The 20650-nt window shown below is 26.7% G+C and overlaps 3 protein-coding genes across 4 annotated transcripts; 2 read left to right on the top strand and 1 right to left on the bottom strand.

Moving 5' to 3' along the window:
* Window positions 1–9130: 9130 nt before the first annotated feature.
* On the bottom strand, window positions 9131–10297 carry LOC122855349. The gene is made up of 5 exons (XM_044156643.1): window positions 10202–10297; window positions 9951–10031; window positions 9598–9789; window positions 9349–9499; window positions 9131–9252 (listed from the first exon to the last, which is right to left on the bottom strand). The coding sequence occupies exons 1-5, from the start codon at window positions 10223–10225 to the stop codon at window positions 9182–9184; spliced, it is 519 nt and encodes a 172-aa protein (XP_044012578.1). The 5' UTR covers window positions 10226–10297; the 3' UTR covers window positions 9131–9181.
* Window positions 10298–11043: 746 nt separating this feature from the next.
* LOC122855348 (protein downstream neighbor of son homolog) lies at window positions 11044–13673 on the top strand. The gene is made up of 5 exons (XM_044156642.1): window positions 11044–11906; window positions 11969–12297; window positions 12373–12803; window positions 12881–13067; window positions 13129–13673. The coding sequence occupies exons 1-5, from the start codon at window positions 11320–11322 to the stop codon at window positions 13296–13298; spliced, it is 1704 nt and encodes a 567-aa protein (XP_044012577.1). The 5' UTR covers window positions 11044–11319; the 3' UTR covers window positions 13299–13673.
* A 1910-nt stretch (window positions 13674–15583) lies between these two features.
* Window positions 15584–20067, top strand: LOC122855347 (protein tramtrack, beta isoform-like). 2 transcript variants are annotated; one of them, XM_044156639.1, is made up of 6 exons: window positions 15584–16459; window positions 16564–16680; window positions 17980–18212; window positions 18291–18910; window positions 18986–19426; window positions 19631–20067. In XM_044156639.1, the coding sequence occupies exons 3-6, from the start codon at window positions 17993–17995 to the stop codon at window positions 19718–19720; spliced, it is 1371 nt and encodes a 456-aa protein (XP_044012574.1). In that variant the 5' UTR covers window positions 15584–16459; window positions 16564–16680; window positions 17980–17992; the 3' UTR covers window positions 19721–20067. The 2 variants fall into 2 exon arrangements, with proteins under 2 accessions (XP_044012574.1, XP_044012576.1); XM_044156641.1 differs by lacking the exons at window positions 15584–16459; window positions 16564–16680 and adding an exon at window positions 17164–17904.
* The last annotated feature ends 583 nt before the right edge of the window (window positions 20068–20650 follow it).

The raw sequence follows: 20650 nt of genomic DNA, 5'->3' as shown, positions 1-20650 counted from the left end.
CTATGATTAAATTTAAAAAAAATAACTATATTTTAATAAGCTAAAAAAAAAATACAATAAGACTTTTGTGTTTTTATTTATTTATTATTTTTTTCTTCACGTTTTTTAAGTATATACTATATGAAAAGCTTCAAGTCTCTAATGGCAAATGGCAATATAAAAATACCGTAACCGTGGTACACGAAATATCCGTTTTAACAATGAAGTATTTTTTATTTTAAAGCATGTAGAGTGAAGTTGTCTGAAGTATCCAAGTCGTTGTGTTATGTATATTTAAAAAAAAAAAAAAAAACATAGTTGTAACGAGAATCTTAACGTCATTCAACATGCGTGCTTGGATGTATTAAAATTTAAACTCTTGGCACATTGTGAGGCAGCTAAATGACTCTCTAGGGTTGTATATGAAAATTCAAGTTACATACATTGTAAAATTTACAAACACAGATATACATTTGATTGTAAAATATAGAGTAATTGTAATGATATAGAGTATAATTGTGTTTGAATATATATTTTACCTATTTTCATCATGATGCAATCATTTAACATATCAAGAACATTTTTTTTTTTTTATATTCTATAATATAGTCAACTTGAAACATACTGCAATTGGATCCAATCACGCAAACTTCCATATTGATGTTTCTAAAATTATCATTATTAAATTATATATAAAATTTTTTATTTTTTATTATTATGTAATATTTTTAAAAAATATATATTTCAATTTGATTGGTGATTTTTCAGTGTAAATATATTCAAGTACAATATAAACGAATCAATCTGAAGAATTTTTTAGATACTATATATTAACGAGTGTTTCGATAAGTGTCCTTGTCATGATGTTTCAGTTCAAGGTTTGATATACCCTCCTGAGATATATTACTGTTGTGGTAAGAGTGTCCCTGGGGCAGCCATTATCGTTTTTACCATTGCCATTATATACGAATACCACGCGATGAAAAACACCCTCCTTGTTGAATCACAACCCAACTCGTTAACTTACCAAGACCACCATCTTATCGTTGTGTATTGTTTTCAACAAGATGGATCAACCCTCTTCCCTCTTGTTTATTTTATTTTTCATTTTATTTTTTTTTATATATTGTATAAGAAATCATTAGTTTTGTTTTGATCTTGTTAGCAATACATTGACAACTGATGTGTATTATTAAAATAAAAAAATAGCGATTAACACTCAGTCCATTTGCTCATCATAATAATTTATTATGTGATATTTTGTGTTTATTTTGTTTGTCTATCACTCATGTGCTTTTCAACATCGTCACACTTGAAACGATTTAATGGAGCGAAAGACAGTTTGTATACCTTGTAGAGTCGTTTGTTACTGTATGATTGATTATTTTATACACGACTTATATATATAAGGGGTGTTAAAATGTGTAAAAATTCACTGAGCCACAAAGCGAAACCAAAAACGTTTGTATTTTATTTATTTTACAATGTCTGCTATTTATTTTTTTTCTTTGTTTATCATTCGTGTCAATTTGTTATTATCATTTATAATAAATTATAAACTTTAGAGGGTTGTAACTAGATTAAATATATGAAATGTAACTTTTTGATACTTGTTAAATTATTTATCAATGTTTTTTTTATTTTTTTAAATAATTTAAATATAATGTAATAATGAAAATGGATATAATCATTAAATATAAAATCTACTTTTGTTGATATATCAGGGTAATAAATAACAGTATAGTAAATCTAAATCGAACAAGTGGGAGCAAGTTGATGTAATAAATCAGGAAAAGGGCAAACAAAATTCAGGATATTCAATGAATTAGGAAATTGGCTTCTTAAAAACCACAATAATGTTAATACCAGTGCATGAGAAAATAAAATTCTATCGTGATAATAAATATATATATATTTTTTTGTTGCTGCAGGGTGGAATAAAGTTGGAATAAAATCAACGTAATTCAATCGTTATTCGCATCTTTTGGAGATCAGCGAGCGGTATAGAGCTTTTAACATTTTTACTTGATGGATGAATGAAAAAAAAAAAAAATAATACTGTACGTAATTGCTTCAAATTTATAAAAAAATGTTACACCCTCTTGTTTTTGTTTTTTTTTTTTCATAAAATTTTTGATAAATTGTATACACACTAACGAAAAAAAAATAAAAAGAATTTTTCGTCTTAGATTTTATATAAAAAAATTTATTGCAAATTTATGATTTAATTTTAAATTTAGCTGTGAGTGAAAATAAAAGGTCGAGGATAAAGGTAAAATAAAAAATATGTAATTTGCATATTTGACAGTCAATATATACAATCGAGGTAATAGGAAAACAGGAAGACAATAAATCAGCTATACAAAATCATCAAGACGATTTGTGTTTGAATCAATAAAATTTTGTTGATAATAATTTACAAATGATAATGATATCGATGACATTGATGATGAAATATATGATACACATAACTAACAAAATTTGATTGTTTCATAAATATGATATAAACATGTCATCTCTATATTAACCAACAGACGTTACGCACAGTTGCATTAATCAATTAATTAATTATGTAATCACATGGTAATTATATTTGTAATCTGTTATACAACACTGTAAAATATGTTTCCTATTTTCCTGTATTAAAATACAATCTGTATGATGGTCATTCAAGCACGTACCAATATTAATCAATCTATTGTCAAATTTTATTGATTAAATCATCAACGACATTCAGCGAAAAATATATAATATGTAATTGCTTATTTTCTTATTATAAATTATGCTAAAAAAAAAAAAAATAAATAAAAGACACAACTGATGGCGTGCTGTTAATAATTTTCACATATAAACACTGGTATTTTCCAAGAAAGGGTTCGTGCGAGAACAGTGCTACGGTTATTACACGCGTCACGCAGTACTAAAAATCATGCACCCTCAACTTCCTTACCTACTTTTTTTTTTCAAGACTTTACCTATTTTGTTTTTCTTATCATTAGTTTTTATCTTGTCAACTGAACACTGCTACATCATGCCACTTGGTCAAGAAAAAATTACCTACCCTCCACAACTGCATCACTCATTATTTTTTTTTTTTGTTTTTATCTTTGTTATTATAATTTATTTTTTATGTTTATAATGATCCTCTAAAACAACCTGACTCTTCCCCTAACATTTATGATTGCAATAATTAATGTCACACTCTCCCTATTACAAGATAAAAATAAAAAAAAAATAAATTGTAATTGACTGTTGACTTTTTAATGAAACAAAATTTTATATATTTAATACTTGTCTATGTAGAGTTTAGATAATAATAAAAATTATTAATTTATTTTCATGAATATTCTTTTTAAATGATAAAAATATAAATATAAAAAAATCCAAGTAGATATAACATAAGAAAATCCCTTAATATCCAAGGGATAAAATATCATATAGTGAGTATTTTGATGTGAGAAAATAAAAGCATCATCTAAGATATTTTCTCGAAGGGATAAAAAATAGGTATAGTCAGACAATAAGGGGGTTTAAAAGAGGCAAAAAGAAAAAAATAATATTGAAAGGGGGTAAAATAGATAGACCCCCTGTGAATGTCTTGAGAAGGCGGGTGTAACTTGAATAGAATGGTTATCAGAAAATTCAGTGGTTGGCTGAGCGTTGAAGTTACCTCGGCCAATAGAATTCTGGTGTCCACATTTTCTAGATTTGCCAACCCCCGAATTGCGCAGCATCAAGATGTTCATGGGATAAAAAATAAAAAAACAAGAGACGGGGATACATACAAGTAAAGTTGGCAAGGGGTCAAGAGGGAAAATAATTCTTTTTTGAAACATATATCACAACTGGACACAACTGCCCACCCAAACGACCGTTGAACCATTCCTGTATAAGCGACTTTCAGCCACATCCTCTTTCCTCAAAGTGTACTATAGTCTTACTACCCTATCTTTATTTCTATTATTATTTTTCTTCTATTTTTTTTTTTCTTGAATGTTCCTTTTCTTACTTTTTTTTTCAATTTTATCCAAGCGTCCTTCTGTCGCCAATAAGGATAATAGAAAATACACTTTCTCAGGAACAAATGACAAAAAAAAAATAATAATAAAAGAGAGATTCTTCAGCCAGTATCTAAAAGACAAAAAAAAATTAAATATATACTCCACTTCCTCACAATGATTTAAAATCTTTCACTGAAGATACACTTTATTTATTTATTTTTTTCGATTTTTTATGCAGACTATTTAAGTGCATAAAATAAAAAAAAAAAAAATTACAATACACACGTGACAAATATTTATAAAACTAGTATACTAAAAATGTTTTTTTTTAATAATATACTGTATCGTTTTAAAAAATCCATTTATATTTATCAAATAAAATAATCTTAAAATTATTTTAATGTGATATTAATAATAATTAAAATAGCAAATATATTAAGTTAAAAAAATATTATGATTTTTTTTTAGAACGAGTAAAATATCAGACAATAAAAATGTATTTACCTTGAGGCTGTTAAAGCAGTATGCTTGAGTTGGCAAGGTTAACATACAGTATATAATATATAGTATAAAAGCATCACAGTGCAAGTTTCAAAGAGGCAAATATATATATATTCACTACATTCAAGCTTTATCGTAAAAGCCCTCTTTGAAGCATATCCGTTTATTGGTTGCTAAACATCGATATATATTGCCATTTTTTTTTTCTTTATTTTTTGTGACGCAAAAGGATCTCGTTGCTTTTTCTGAGCTTTTAAAAGCATCCATTGATCCAGCGGGTAAAAAATAAATAAATATATATAAATAATTTTTTTTTATATATTTTCTCATATAGCTTTTGAAAGCAATGGTTTTTTTTTTTTTTTATAAATTTTTTTATTATAAAACTTTTACTTTTAGTGTAACATATTTATTATTTTTTTTAACCTTTATAACGTGTGACAAAGTGATGATGAAATAAATATTTAAATATTACAATATACCTAAAGTAATCAAATTTCACATAATAATATTATTTTCTTGGTGAATAAGATATTCCATAATCCAAGTTAACCAAGTCATCATAATTTTATAGATCTCGTATGTGTCTTACGACTCACCTGGCTCTTATAATTTAACTATCTAAAATATCATAAAGACATTTTGATATTAAATTGTAAATATATTCGTGACATTTGGTCAAATATATTGTTTAATTTTATAAATTGTTTATAGTTAAATTTATGGTCAACTTTATCATGGAGTTGTGTCACTTAATTTTGATATAAAACCCATTATCGTTTGAATTGTTGATTGCTTACTTACTAAATAATACCAAAAAAAATTATAAAGATTTAAAATAGATTACCCAAAGATTGGTCAAATAAAAAAAAATGGAAACCAACTGGTATGTTTAATATTTTGTGTATTCCCATTTGATATTGCAATATGTCCATGATGCAGAGTGACTGACTGATGATACATATTAAATGGTGTATATTATAGTCATATATTTAGTGTCACGTGTAACATACTCACACGAAGAATAACGATGCAAACATATTTTTAGCAGTATTATTATTTTTTATATTTTTTTTTTTGCTTGACGTCATGCATTGGAAAATACTTGAGCCATGATGAATTGATCGCCGATCCCTGGGGATAATGTGTCACATCAGTGAAGGATCAACAAGACACCTCAGCATCCAAACAACCATCCCACCCTACTACCACCTCATTTTTTTATTTTATTTTTTTTTTTTCTTCCATCATCTTAAATATCCTGTCTCATCGATTCGCGTGTGGTGGCTTGTATAGAATATTTTCATACACAATATTTTCATCAAATTCATCTTGTTATGGAGCACGATACTTGATGTTGATACTCATCTACCTGTTAACGAATAAAAAACTAAAATAAATACAAATATCATCTGTGAGGCTTGAAGACTTGTTTTTTTTATTTGATTTTTTTTTTTTTTGTTTTTTATCTGATGAAGAATGATAATATACTTGATGGATCCAATGAATGAAATGTACGAGATTTTCTAGCAATCGTCAAGGATTCCCCTCAATATATAATATATAAAAAAATGCCCCTGTATGAGATTATTAGAAGCCTAGGGTTGGCATTGACAAAAATAAAAAAATAAAAGTAAAAAAATCAGGCTATTTATTGGCTTTGACTGGCCGTATCCATTGAGATTCATGGGTCATGACGTGTGCCAATTGCGAATACTCACAGCGGGATGTTGAGCTACGTGGCTTTTGATAAAAAATATAATAAAAAATAAAAATGTCACATAAAATAATATCGATAAATTTAATTGTCAATGATGATAGAGTTTCATTAATTATTTATTTTTAATATTCTTTTATTTCTTCGTTGATGTATGGATAAAAGATGAAAAAAATTACAAGACACAAAATGAAACTCATGAGACACTCTGATGATTACATCGTGTCCAAAACCATCAAGAAGATAAAGGTATAGTTTAACGATGGGGCATCATACAGAACCGCCTACAAAATTTACATGAAATTGCTTATTAAATTACTGTAAGTTTACTCAACTTCCATTTGTCTTTTGTCTTTTAATTTTCCTCTTCATCTTTTCTTGACTTATTCATCCCTATCTCACTGATCATTAAAAAATACAGGCATGATGAATTGCCTCGTGTAAAAAAAAGTTAATTTTATAAAACTTTTAAAATAAATTTTTGTGGTACTATTATTAAATTTATATTAAAAATTATTTGTCTAAAATTTATCAGTCGTTTTTTGTTCTATTTCATTATTTTGTCAATTATAAGTGTAAGGAAAAAATATAACACATTTATTTGTCTACCCATGTGAAATAATTTTAAATAAAAAAAAAAAAAAGAGCAGTTGTTGATAATTTGCACAATGTGGTTGTGACAGTTTTCTTGTTTTTTTTCCAACTCCCCTAAAATCCAATTAAATGGAAAGAAAAATATATGCCTGTATTTTTTTTTTTCTTTATTATATTTTGAAAAAATCTAAACATAAAATAGAAATAAGCAAGAAACGTATTTTTTTTTCTTTTAGAGAAAACGAGAATATTATTATTTTTATAAATACATAAGTTTTGGTAATTTAAGTTTTAAGGCCTTGAAGATGATGAAAAGAATATAAGAAAAGAAGATTTCACCTTCGGTTACACTTTCATCCAAGCCGATATGCATTTATTACTGTGAGAAATGTATAAAAAGTTTTTTGACGCCCAGCTAGAGCTTATCAACTTTACCTGAATTTTATATATTATTTAAAAGAACATTTCACACTTTCCTTTCTCCCGATCAAATTTTTTTTTTTATTTCATCTTTCAAACAACTTTTCTCACTCTCGACGTAAAAAGTTAACAAAACTTAAGTTTTACTTTTCCAAAGGCAAAGATGTATGCCATTTGAAGTTTGATAAATATCATTACCATATTTATTTGTCGTTAAAAGTAGTTTCAAAGCGCCGATAAATATATTCAACTTGATCCTCATTCTATCATCTTTTTTTTTTTTAAATAAGTTTTATTTTTTTTCCTAAAAAAAAAGAAAAAAATGGATAAAACTACAAAATAGAATATAAATCAGATAATAATTTTTCATAATCAACACTTACATATTGCTGGATAAAGAAAAAATAAAATAAAATGATTGTCATCAAGATTCAAGGCAATGGTCAAAATTTTATATATAAAAATAAATAATACTTGTATGAAGTTTGAACTATTAATAATATTTAACAAAAAATAATTGTTCTCGTTGAGAATTAAAATAAGGAGTTCATAATTATAAAAAACAAAAGCCAACTACAATACAGTCTTTTTTATTTATTATTATTTTTTTTTAATACTTAAATAAAATATATATTGAATTATTTTTTCTTGAGGCTAAATAAAAGCCTGCTAGATATTGTCTATATACTTGCCAAAAATACAAAAACCCTCTGGCTACAAAATTCAGTATTTTTGCAATTCCGGATGGTTGAATGCAACAGGCTGCTCTTTTCCCATAACATATACTAAAACGATGAACGCCAAACTGAGTCACAAATTTATTTGCCCCACAGCAATGAGTTAAACACATCACTTGACTTTGTATTATAAATATAATATTGTCTGTATTTTGGTAAATTTCTGGTACATACATTTGTGTATATGTTGAACAAACTCTACACTTTTTTGTTTGATAATATAAATTTTTTTATCTTCATACCCGTAGGCTAAATAGTAACGTAAACATTATGATTTGTTAATTTTTAAACTTGAAAGCCTGAAAGACTTGCCACTATTTTTTTTCTTATTGATTTTTAATAAATAAATCTTTTTTTTGAAATATCAGGAGAGCAGGTATTATAAGAGGTGAACTAGAAATTACATAAAATACCTCAAAGTTAGAAGAAACCAAGGCGTAAAAAGAACTTGAAAGTGCTAGGAAAACGGCTAACGAATCGGCCAACCAAGCTACCATGGTTAATTTTGTTGGTGATATAAGATCATATGTTTTTACAGTGTTCATGAGATAATTATCAAAAAATTTAATCTAATAATTAAACTCCAAAACAAAATTTATTTATTTATTTACTTCAAGTGATGAAATATTTATTATAATAATTATTACAAGACATGAGAAGACGTGAATTTATAGCAGAAATTCACTACTAGAAAGTTGCAAGAAAAATTGTATTTTAATTCAATTTATAATTACAATAATAGTTTATTACTACTGTCTTCATAAAATATTATATACTTTTTATAATTTTTAATATATAGATATATTTTTTTATTTTTTTTTTTTGTTGCGTTTAAATTTTCTTATTGTTGTACATAATGCTCGCTAATTTGGTTTTCCTGTATTGTCATCAACATTTATCATACAGCTAACAATTTGTGATAAAATTATAATACCAAGTATAAAATTTAATGAAAATGTTTTGCGTAATGGATTAAATTCGCTAAATCTGATGTCAAGCAAATTTTAGGATTATCTTCTGAAAATTTAAGTATGTTTATTTACTGTCGTTTTGTTTTTTTTTTTTTTTTTTAAATGAATAAAGTTGTTTTAATTTTTATCAGCAAAAAGTAAGAAAAAAAATTGATTTATAATCACAATAATAATTATGTTACTTTTGTCATTATAAAAACGATATATTTTTGTGTTGTAAGAGATGATCGCTGAATGAACATGATCCTAGTAATTCCACACTCAGTTGATCTTCTTTGGAACAATAAAAAATGCATAACCTGCTATTGCCGAGAGAGAGAGATATTGGGTAACTAAAATAAAAAAAAAAAAACAATTTTGAACTAAACGACTGAGTTTTAATAGTAAAAAAAAAAAAAATTATATTCGGCGTGATTATTTCAACATACCACAAGAAACGGCGCAATACCAAGCCAATGAATATTGTGACATAACATGAGACTTGATAGTTCCTTCACCTACACTTCTCATCCAAAAAAAAGAAAAGGTAAACTCCGGTAAATGGACTAGCATATAAAATACCATGCCTATCATCGATTTCTAGAATTAAAAAGAATAAATTATCAATTTAAAAAAAAATTTTAATCATTAATAAAAAAAAAACAAATTGTCATAATTTTGCTTTTCTTTTAACTAACCTTAATCACACTGACAAAACCTATCAAATGTGCTAGAAAGAGCAGACTTATCAGAAACATCTCATGAGCGAAAGGCACATCTGTCACAGATAGTAATTCGTTATTCGGTCTTGACCTCCCGATCGATATCAACATACCATATTGACCACCAATAGAACCTCGTAACGTTAATGGTAACAACAGAGTTGAAATCTGAATATCAAAAAGATTAATTTCTTAGTATGGTGTTGTTGTTATTGATTGTTAAAGCGGTTTTAAAATTTAGTCAAAATAATTTTTATATATTTGATTAAAGTCCCTTGAAGAGACTCTAATAACTCTCTTCAAGAGACCTTAACATTTGATATACTTACAACGCCATGCAGTGCGACAAATATAGCAACATTACGCCAAGTACACAAACGGCAACACCCCTCATGTATTTTTGTTTTTATCTATAGAAAAACAAATAAAATCATAAACAGCTGATTGATGGATGCAAGATTTTATATTTTTTCGATTTTACATGTACATATAATTGAAACGTTTTAATTCTTAAATTATAAAAATAGCGTTATTAATATAATGAAAATAGTTTGAGGTTAAATTGACTTTTTTAACTTACGTCTTTATTTGTCAATGGTATCATTTTGGTAATTAGTAGTAATATCAGACTTTTTCTACGCTGTGATACCACCGAAAAAATTAGCTTCTTATGTAATTATAAACTTCAAAGACTAATAATAATTATTATACAACTGGAATAATTATAAACACGGGTTTATAGTGACAAGCCCGACATGAATTTTACAGGTATATTGTTTAATGTTATATGTATGCACCAGTGATGGGTAAATGGTCGATTTTTGAGGCTTCTTACACTTACACAAGAAGACTAGTCTTCTAGTCTTCTTGCACTTACAGTAAGACACTGTAAGATACTGTAAGAAACTGTAAGATACTGTTATTTTTCAAAAATACTCATTGGCTTCCATAAATCAGTTTTTCTCTGCATTATATACATTTAAATTAAGAGAAAACAAAAAAGTCGAGATAATAATGAATAGATATTTTCCGTCAACAATTAGTTTTAGGTATATCTTTTTATTATTTGGAAAGCATTTATGCAATCAATAATGATACTCATATCACAAACAACATTTTGTTGTTGCCTAATTGCCATCATTACACAGTCAACAAAACATACCGATTCAAATAATTAACAATAATAATATATTATGTTCACGAGCGCATACAAAAACGTTAATATTGCAGCAAACTGACAGCTACTCGTGGCTAGACTGCCAAGTATCTGCTGTTCCTCGGTTGAAATAGAACTATCAGTCGATAAAATAAATATCAATTGATAAAAAAGGATCATTCAAAAATAAAAGCAACTGAAAGCAACCGAGCAGCGTTATTTTTTTTCCACAAAGTTAAACATAACCCAACAAAATAAAAAGTAAATAACAATAGTTTTGGCGCGCTCTAATCAACAAACAAGTGTGATACATCAATAAACAAACTTCAAATGTTATTTATCTTATTTATTAATAGTGTAACAATTTAACTTAATTTTTGATTGTTAACAATACCAGTTCAACTGTAGTTTTAACCTTTCATATCATCAAATTTATATCAAACACAATCAAATGACCTTAATGTTGTTGAGTAATGTATTGTTAAAACGTCAACTCAATTATTTCTAGACTAATAATAAATTAAAAACAAAATAATATCAAAATGGATGAGGCATCTGATGATGCTGGCTGGGTACGGCCAGATGATGTTATGAAAATGCACAAAATAAAAATGCGACAAAAACAATTACAAGCTAGAATAAATAAGCAATCAATTGATGGAAATAAATCAGAACTAAACACATCAGGACAATCACCATCAGCAATAACAACAGCATCATCTCAAAAACGTAAAAATCCATTTATCAAAGATGGAACAAATAAAAAAGTCAAAGAAAATAATGAAAAATTAATCCCAGAACTTGAAGCAAGTAGTGATTCTGTTTTGTTTGAATTAATGAAAGGTAAAACATTAAAAAAAGATACAGAAAATGATGGATCAACATTTAACAGTTTATTAGACAATTCAAGTATTGTTGATGATACTGTTAATGTTAATATTGTCAAGAGTATTCCATATGTACCACTTGATTGGACATTAAATACTAAAATGAGATTTATGTCAATAAAGCCATTTTGTTGGAATTGTAAATTAAAAATAAGTGAACAGGCATCTGGTACAACTGGATTTGTTAGATGTTTAAATATTGGTGAACAAGAAACAACACTTGATACAAGTCCAAATGCCAGGTAATGCTATATAATTATTTTAATATTATCAAAATATATATTTATAATTTATTATTATTTAGATTTCATCAGTGTTGTCTTATTTGGCAACATCCATCAATACCTTGGCTTGAATTATTTCCACGTACAGCTGGTAAAATAAGTGCAGATCTTGCAAGTAATTCAGCAATATCAAATAATCAATTTATCAAAGAATCATTATTTACTGAATGGAGTGATAGTTTTCGTTCATTATTTCATTTATTAAGAGCAAGACAATGTCCATATTTTTATGTATGTGCTAATACATTTACAGCACTTTTTCGTGCTGCTGGTATTTGTGGTGTATCTGAGATGCATGTATTGTTAACACCAACAACAACAGGATTTCGTAAACTACTAAAAGAAGCAGGTAGAATATAAAATTTACTAATTGTTTTTCTTTCTTATTATATTTGTTAATGTACCTTTTTTTATTTTGATTTAGATATTGAATATACAATGCCCCTAAAACCAGTTAACAAACGACGATCAGACATGAATGATTCAAGTGAAACATTGGATTCAACATCATCAAATATAGCACCAACATCAGATGATGTTAAAAAAGAATATTTAAGTGGTGATGATGATGATGAAGATGACGATGATGATGATCCTTTAAAAAGTCTTGGAATTGATGAAAAGTTAATTAAAAAAATAAAAAATCAACAGGATAAACTAATTTTTGATAAAGAAAGTGAAGTTGATAGACTTAAACAATCATTAGTTTTTATAAAAGGTGTTGAAGCACAAGCATTATTTAATTTTTTAAAAAATTGTAAATCAGCTGTTGCTACTAATGGTGCACTTGGTGGTGTTCCACCAACACTTTTAGCTCCAGTTGCTTATCATGGAGCAACATTAAAATCTCTAAAGGTTTATTAACAAACTACTTATTTAATTTAACAAATTATTCATTTAATAATTATCAATTGTTTTTATTTTTTCTTTAGGTAAGAGAAAGTGTTGTAAGAAGAGATAATGAAAAATTTTATTCATTGGAAATAAAAGGCCCAATATTACCTCATGTATTGCCATCACTTTGTCATCTTATGAAGTCTAGTCATTTAGAAGAATTTTCAGTTACATGTGCTCAGCTGTCATCAACAAATTCATTCTCAATTGCCAAAAATAATTTAGGTAAGTTATTAATTATTAAAAGTAAAAAATAATATGATAATTTTGATAAATATTATTTTAGAATCACCAAAAGATATTAAAGAAGTACCAAAAAGTGTATTTGGCCAAGAAAATCTTACTGATTGTGGCTTTACACCAGAATTATTATCACATTTTTGTCATCCAGATCCAACAAGAATACAAATTGTTGAAAGTTTAAAATTTTCAAATGATGGATACACATTTTCTTGAAATTTATAATCACACAACAATATTTAAAAAAAAATTAAGACAACTTGTGAAAAAAAGATCATACAAACGAGACTGTACGTTGATAAAATTGGTTTCTGTGATTAAAATTGAGCCGTCAATTGGCAAGTATTTTATTTGATAATATTTTTCATTCTATCAACTGATAACTTTGTATCTCTAGATAGTAAGCAATCATTTCAACCAGCAATAGATAGTAATTTGTACTGTTTTGTTATCTCATTTCGTTTGTATCAAATTGGGATTTTATCTCAAGCGGGAGTTTCAACCGTATCATAATTTATTTATATAGTTAACTATTTAATTATTCCATAATAAACAATTTCATTTATTTATTTTTCTAATATTTTTTTCATATAAAAATAACAGAGTTACTAGAATTTTCATTCGAAATATAAATCGTTATTTTACAAATTACATTTACTTATTAAAACAATCATAATAATTCATTTTTATTTTTGTAAAAAATAACAAACTTAATTTATTGTTATTTAAAATAGTTTGTACTTAGCATATAATTAGTCTAGTCATTGTATTATTTTTTTTCTAATTACAATGTAAGGCTTGAGAAGATTGACTTAATTATTTTTTATACTTATGAGTTATGACGTTCTTTGAAATAAAAATTATCTAAATAATAATTAAAAAATACTCATGGTTAATTGTCAATGTTTTAATGATTTGATAGATTGTTTATAATTACTAGTCAATTTTTTAAATAAGTTAAATATTGCGTTGCGAGTGCGTCGTGTTGATGATGATATCGAATTTTCAATGTTGGACCTGGTGGGGGGCCCCAGTGTTGGGCTCTGTCCCTATAAATAACAAATCGATAGTACCTATTGCTCCGAATCAGAAGACTTGTTACAATTTAAAAATTTTAATATTTATTTAATCAAAAAAATATTGTTTATTCTAAAAAAACATTTACTTGTCTATATGTTTTTTTTTTTTATAAATCAAACCACTTGACGTCGTCAAGTGTAGACAAACTTTATAGAAATAAAAAAATAATTTACTAATTGCAAATCAAATTTAAAATTGGAAAAAAAAAAATCATTTTCATTTTTCAATAACAAGATAATTTTATTTGTAAAGCTATTTGAAAATTAGATAACCCAAGGGTATCGAGTCATCGTCACCAAGACACGTCATTTTATTTTTCGGTTTTTTTTTTTTTTTTTTCGATCGTTATATTATCCATATGTTTTTCACGAAAAAAAATAAAATGAATAAACAGATATCTATAGCGAGTAGAAGTCGAATATGTCCCCTTTCAAACAGAGGTCGAGTTTCAAACTCATCCCCTTTTTAAGGGTTGTCTCGCGGAACCCCAACATTCATCAGTAAAACAAAAAAATAAAAAAAAATAAAATGTTCATCCTTTTAGCCAACAAAATAATATAAAAAAAAAACATTACTTATAATATTTAGAAAAAAAAATAAAACATGATAAAAAATCTATGTATATTTTTTTTGTACTCAGCTTCATTTGTTAAAAAGAGGTCAAGCATATAAATAAATTAATGGATATTTAACGATCATCATCAAAGACAAAAATAAATATTTTTAATAATTTCGATATATTTAGTTGATAATACAAAAATTAATTTCATTAAATTTATATAATAAAAATGTAACCAACTGGGTTTTGGTGATAATATATTAAATTAAAAATATTAATGTTGAAATATAATGAGTTTAAAAAATATATAATTCACATTGAAGTTGTGAAGTGAAAAATAAAAAAATAAAATAAAAAATATGAAAAGATCGATTCGGGACCAAGTAAAAAATGTACATGTACGTATATATTTGAGATAGCATAAGAGAGAAAGAGAGACTTTTGAAATAAACTGAGGGAAAATAAATGCCCCTCGTTGTTGGTATTCAGCAGCGAAGTAGCAGCACCCAGGAGGGGCCAAAACCCAGGGTGGATAAAATAAAAGTGTATATCGTTGGGGGTTGCTTGGGGCTCAGCAACTGATAGAGGGAAAAAAATATTCTAGTTAAAGCCGCGAGGGAGACAAACATTGTAGTACATTTTGATACCAGTGGTATACAATTTTACCCCGTGTGGTTGATAGGGAGACTATTTCTACGACGACGACGACGACAACCAAGTAGACGACGACGACGATGATGACGACGCAACGCAAAGGGAGAATATGCGTGGGGTAAAAATTGGTAAAGAAGGGAGATAGCCATAAACGAAATAAAAAAATAAATAAAAATACAGCAGCAGCATACACCAAGATATATAATAATTTTTTTTTTTTTATATTTTTCATTTATTTCCCCTTGCAGCAAGTGCGTGCAGACTGACGGCATAGTATGATTTCTTTTTTGTTTTTTTTTTTTTATACTTGTTCCCCCAAAACTATTCATTTTCTTCATATATTAATGAAAAAAAAAAAAACAAAAAAAATTTTAAAATTTTTCATTATAATTTTCGTTATTGTTTTTAAATTTTATTTTTTGAAATTGATATTGATTCAGGTCGTCGTCAAGGTGACTAATTTTGGCCTTGATAAAAAATGATGATGATAAAAAAAAAAATAAAAATTTAATTATTAAATAAAGAGGCCATCTAAAGTTAAAAAAAAAAATAAATAAATAAAAATATTTGAATATTGAATAAAAAATACTTGATGAGTGTAATATTATGTCGAAGGTACAAAATTGCAAGCGATATAATAATTGTGGTACAATAAATAGCTGGACATTATCACAATATCTAAATGAACATATAGAAATAAAAAAAATATATATACAAGGTTGAATAATACACCCACACATACGCATGATCATCGCGGTGGTATAGGGAGAGGGGGTGTTCGCCCCCCCATCATGTGGGGCTCGGATAGTTGCCGCTCCCTCGGCCCCCAACAACTTCCCAGTCGTCCCCCTGCAGTGATATCAGTCACGACTCGAACGAGGGAGTTGCAACGTGTTTGTGGTCCCCCTTGTCTTTAAAAAAATTCTTTAATCAACATTTAATATTTTTCAAGATACATCATATACAATAACAGTAAAATAACATTATTTTTAAATAAATATAAATTTAAACAATCAAGCCAATATTTATAACACAGGATTAATAAATAATTGGAAAAAAAAAAACATAAATTTCTTTAATTAGGGTGAGTAATATTTATTATTTTTTATTTTAATTTTCTTTTTTTTTTTCTTTTAAATTTAATTAATCATTTGTTTGTTTTAATTAATTAATTTTTATTTTTTTAAGGTCAACTGTGGTGTATATATTTATTAAAAGCTGAAGCTGAGACTTCAACCAATTTGTAGTTATTAAAACGACTACATATTTTTATTTCTTGCTGTTTTGTTGCTGTGTGTTATTCAGGTGAGTTGGTGAATGAACAACGTAATCATAAGTTACCCGGCATGCTAGGTTATATGTATATATATTTATTTTCATGTATGTGTAATTTTTTCTTTTTTTTTCTTCTTTTATTTGTGGCAATGGTAGCCGCTTTTGACTTGCTTATACTTGTAAGCAAACGTGTGCCAACCGCAAGTTATATTAATAGACAAGCTAAGCTGTCGTTTATTGTATCTGTTATGTATGTTGGTTGCACGAGGGGCACACAACGTGTCTCTTAAATCTGGTCCTCATTTACCCATGACTGAGCAAATTTTCATATAATTATTAATCATTGTCTTGGTATTTTAATACAAATAATAAAAACAATATTAAATTAATTTTCCATGATAAACTGGGATTGTTTTCTATTTCAATTATCATTTTATTTTTAATTTTATTTTCTGTGACACATCTAGAGTATATTTTTAAATTTTTTTTATTGGGGCAACATTGAGTTATAAATTTAAAGACAGAGAAGACCATTATATAATTGAGGAAAAAATATGTATCATAAAATTGCTGAAATAAGCTGAAAAATACTGTTACAAATTAGACTGGAATGTCAGATGATGGTTTCGAAAATTGTATTACTGTAGGAAACCGGAAGGCTTTTTTTTTATTTTTTATTTTTTTCGTTACTAGTGCATGCATCAACGCAACTAATTATAGACATTTGTATGCCTCATATTAAACTGGTATTTTAAAGTGAATGAAATTTGATAGAAGAGACATTTTATTTATTTTTTTTTTTTAATTCTCTTATTTCTTATCAATATAATTTGTCAGATAAATTTTACTTGAGAGAAAAAAAAAAACCCATTATTCATCAGTTGATATTTAAAAAAATAATTTTATAAATATTATTAAAATTTGTTTCTTTTTTATAATTTTTCATTTTTTTTTATTTTCATTATTCAGATATTGAATTTAGATAAGAATTTAAGGGGAAATTTAAAAAAAAGGGAACGAAAGGAAAGTCTTGGCTGAGGGCAACAACAAAATTATGGATCGAGTCTCGTGGCATTAACATTTGCGCATGATCAACATTTTCGCCCCACGACAAACCCCTATTTACCCCCCTTAGCGATCTCCTTGGTTTTTCCCTTCATATAATCACCCCCTTCATGGCCCTTACCCGTATCCCATTTTCGTTTCCACCCACGAGCTTGAGTTTACAAACAGAAGATTGTGAATAACTACATGGTGCAATATTTTAACACACATTTAATTTAATTTTAAATAAAATTAATTAATTTATAATTTTTTTTTGTTTAACAGATTTTTCATCAAAATGGGAGACAAAACATTTAATTTAACTTGGAACAATCATTTGGCAAATTTATCTGGTCTATTTGAAGGACTCTACAAGAGTGGATCACTGACTGATACAACATTATCATGCCAAGGTGGTATGCTGAGAGCACATAGATTGGTTTTAGCAGCATGTAGTCCTTACTTTGAACGTGTTTTTAAAGAACATTATGGAGAACAGCCAATTCTTATTTTAAAAGGTTTGTTTTTAATTTATAAATATGCAATAAAATTAAACAAGTTTAATGAATGAATATTATTATCTGAAAAAAAAACAGGAATTGCTGTTGAAGAAATGGAATGTCTATTGGATTTTATGTATCGTGGTTCAATAAATGTTACTGAGGAACATTTACCATCATTAATTAAAACAGCAACTGATCTTGAAATACGTGGTTTATCTGGTGATCATAGAAATGACAGTAATAATATGTATTTAAGAACAGAATCACGTGGTCAAAATGAAACAAGATTACATACAATGGATTTTAGAAAAACACAACAAATATCATTTTTATCAAAACAAGGAAGTACTAGTTCAATTGGTGGTATTAAACTTGAAGAAGTTGAAGTTGAAGATGATCCAATGATTATGGAAGGAGCTGATGATAATTATGAAGAATCATTACCACCTGTTAAAGATCAAATTAAACGTATACCACCACCAATGTACAAAAGAAATAATTGTTTTGATGGTCAAACAAGAAATATTGGTAATCGTAATATATATAAAGAAATTGAAACAAAAAGATCAATTGATATTAATGGTGATAATTATGAGGGTGAATTGCAAATTGATCATTATAGAACAGATGATGCTTACAATAGTAATACAGATCCAACAGTGCCAGCTATTCAAATGAATGATGATTCAATGGAACAAGGACGATCAGGAATGGTAATAAAAAATCAATAAATATTTATATTTACAATTAAATAAATTGTTTTGTAATTTTTTAATAATTAATTTCAGACCTCTCCAAATGGTACAACAATTGAAACACCAGTTAAAACAGAAAAAAATTTAACTGCTTTTAAACCAAGTAATACTCCAAAAGTTTGTAAAAAAGTTGATGCTAAAGGTAAAGCACAGTATAAGCCATTTCCTTGTGATCTTTGTACATTGGCATTTACACGTGCATCACATTTAGCAAGACATAGACGTGTACATACTGGTGAACGACCATTTGCTTGTAATTTATGTCCACGTATGTTTGCACGTCAAGATAAATTAAAACAACACTTGGATTCACATCTTCAATGGCCAAAACGTAAATCAATGAATGTTGGATATGCCACTGCAATTAATCAAAATACAACAACAACCACAACAACAACATCAACACCAACAACACCAAATACAACAACAACAGTTAATCTTGCGACAAAAGGAAAACGTGGAAGACCAAGAAAGGTGAACACGAGACTATCAATAAATCGCGAAGAGCCGGCAGGACGTGACGACTGAAAAACCCGATGGGACGTCAGATCGTGACTGCAATCGGTAACAAAGCGAAATATATATTTTTTTTTATTTTTTTTTTCTAATTTTTAGCATATTAATTTAAGTAATTTATAGCTTGACAAAATTTTTAATACATTTATATTTTTTTTACAGTTGTCTGCTGGGCAGTCAGCCATGGAAGATATATTAAAATTTGGTGAATTCAGTTCAATGCTTAATAAAACACAACCATTGAATAACTAGTTAAATTTGAATAAAATAAAAATATATAAAATTATAAAATGCAGTTTAAAGTGGAATAAATAAATCGGATAATGGTGAAAATTTAAAAGACTGTAAGCACAAGTATTTTTAAATACAAATATGATAAAATTTATTTGAGATAATGAATAATTTCTTTGGGTACGTTGTCAGGAATCTTTTTTAAATTATATAATACAATTAATCATTTAATAATGGAGGAAAAAAATTCAAAAATAATTAAATTTAAAATTACCTGAACGTACCTTGTCAAAAGATCTATTCACCATAAATTCAAGAAAAAAAAAAAAAAAACAAATATCCAAATACTGCATAATTAATATAAATAACTAGAAAAAAAAATTAAAACATATGGTAATAAAAAATATATTGCTAGAATTTGACCAAAATTATTCAAAGAAAAAATTAGATAATTTTTTCTCTGAATGAACCAAAGAAAGGCATCAAATATTTTATCATATAATGCCATAAAAAGCCGAGTACAAATATCGAAATAAAATAAAATTAAAATAATACCAATAATAATAATTAATAGAAAAAAATTAAGGTACATTATTTTAAGTAAGTGTGAGCGTAAAAATTTATTAATAATAATAAAAATGTTTCTACTTGTAGTTGAATAGAAAAAAAAAAAAGAAAAATTGGGAACAATATAGAAAAAATTGTTCACCTCACAAACAAAACTAGATACTTTAAATTTTTATTTATAAATAATTATTACTATTCTGTTATTATTTTATTATTATTATTTTCAGTTAAAGTAAATGTTTTTTATTTGATAAAACTTCATATTAATATTATTGGGATATTTGTTGTTGTTTAAATAATTTTGTTACTTTATTATCTTGATTAACTGAATATTGTTGTTTTACGTTAAACATTCATTTAAAAATTAATCATTATTTAGTTTAT

Source organism: Aphidius gifuensis, linkage group LG4 (assembly GCF_014905175.1).
Source record: "Aphidius gifuensis isolate YNYX2018 linkage group LG4, ASM1490517v1, whole genome shotgun sequence".
NCBI classification, from domain to species: Eukaryota; Metazoa; Arthropoda; class Insecta; order Hymenoptera; family Braconidae; genus Aphidius; species Aphidius gifuensis.
Note: the sequence above shows the minus strand (reverse complement) of the source record. Positions and strands in the feature narration are given on the sequence as shown.

Bases quoted from the DNA above. Each gene is read 5' to 3' on its own strand.
- LOC122855348 (XM_044156642.1), top strand. From the start codon at position 11,320: ATGGATGAGGCATCTGATGATGCTGGCTGGGTACGGCCAGATGATGTT. The intron at 12,298-12,372 runs GTAGAATATAAA...ATTTTGATTTAG, and splicing joins TAAACTACTAAAAGAAGCAG to ATATTGAATATACAATGCCC. The intron at 12,804-12,880 runs GTTTATTAACAA...TTTTTTCTTTAG, and splicing joins CAACATTAAAATCTCTAAAG to GTAAGAGAAAGTGTTGTAAG.
- LOC122855349 (XM_044156643.1), bottom strand. From the start codon at position 10,225: ATGATACCATTGACAAATAAAGAC. The intron at 9,790-9,950 runs GTAAGTATATCA...TTTGATATTCAG, and splicing joins TTGTCGCACTGCATGGCGTT to ATTTCAACTCTGTTGTTACC. The intron at 9,500-9,597 runs GTTAGTTAAAAG...TTTTAATTCTAG, and splicing joins GTTTTGTCAGTGTGATTAAG to AAATCGATGATAGGCATGGT.
- LOC122855347 (XM_044156639.1), top strand. From the start codon at position 17,993: ATGGGAGACAAAACATTTAATTTAACTTGGAACAATCATTTGGCAAAT. The intron at 18,213-18,290 runs GTTTGTTTTTAA...AAAAAAAAACAG, and splicing joins GCCAATTCTTATTTTAAAAG to GAATTGCTGTTGAAGAAATG. The intron at 18,911-18,985 runs GTAATAAAAAAT...AATTAATTTCAG, and splicing joins AACAAGGACGATCAGGAATG to ACCTCTCCAAATGGTACAAC.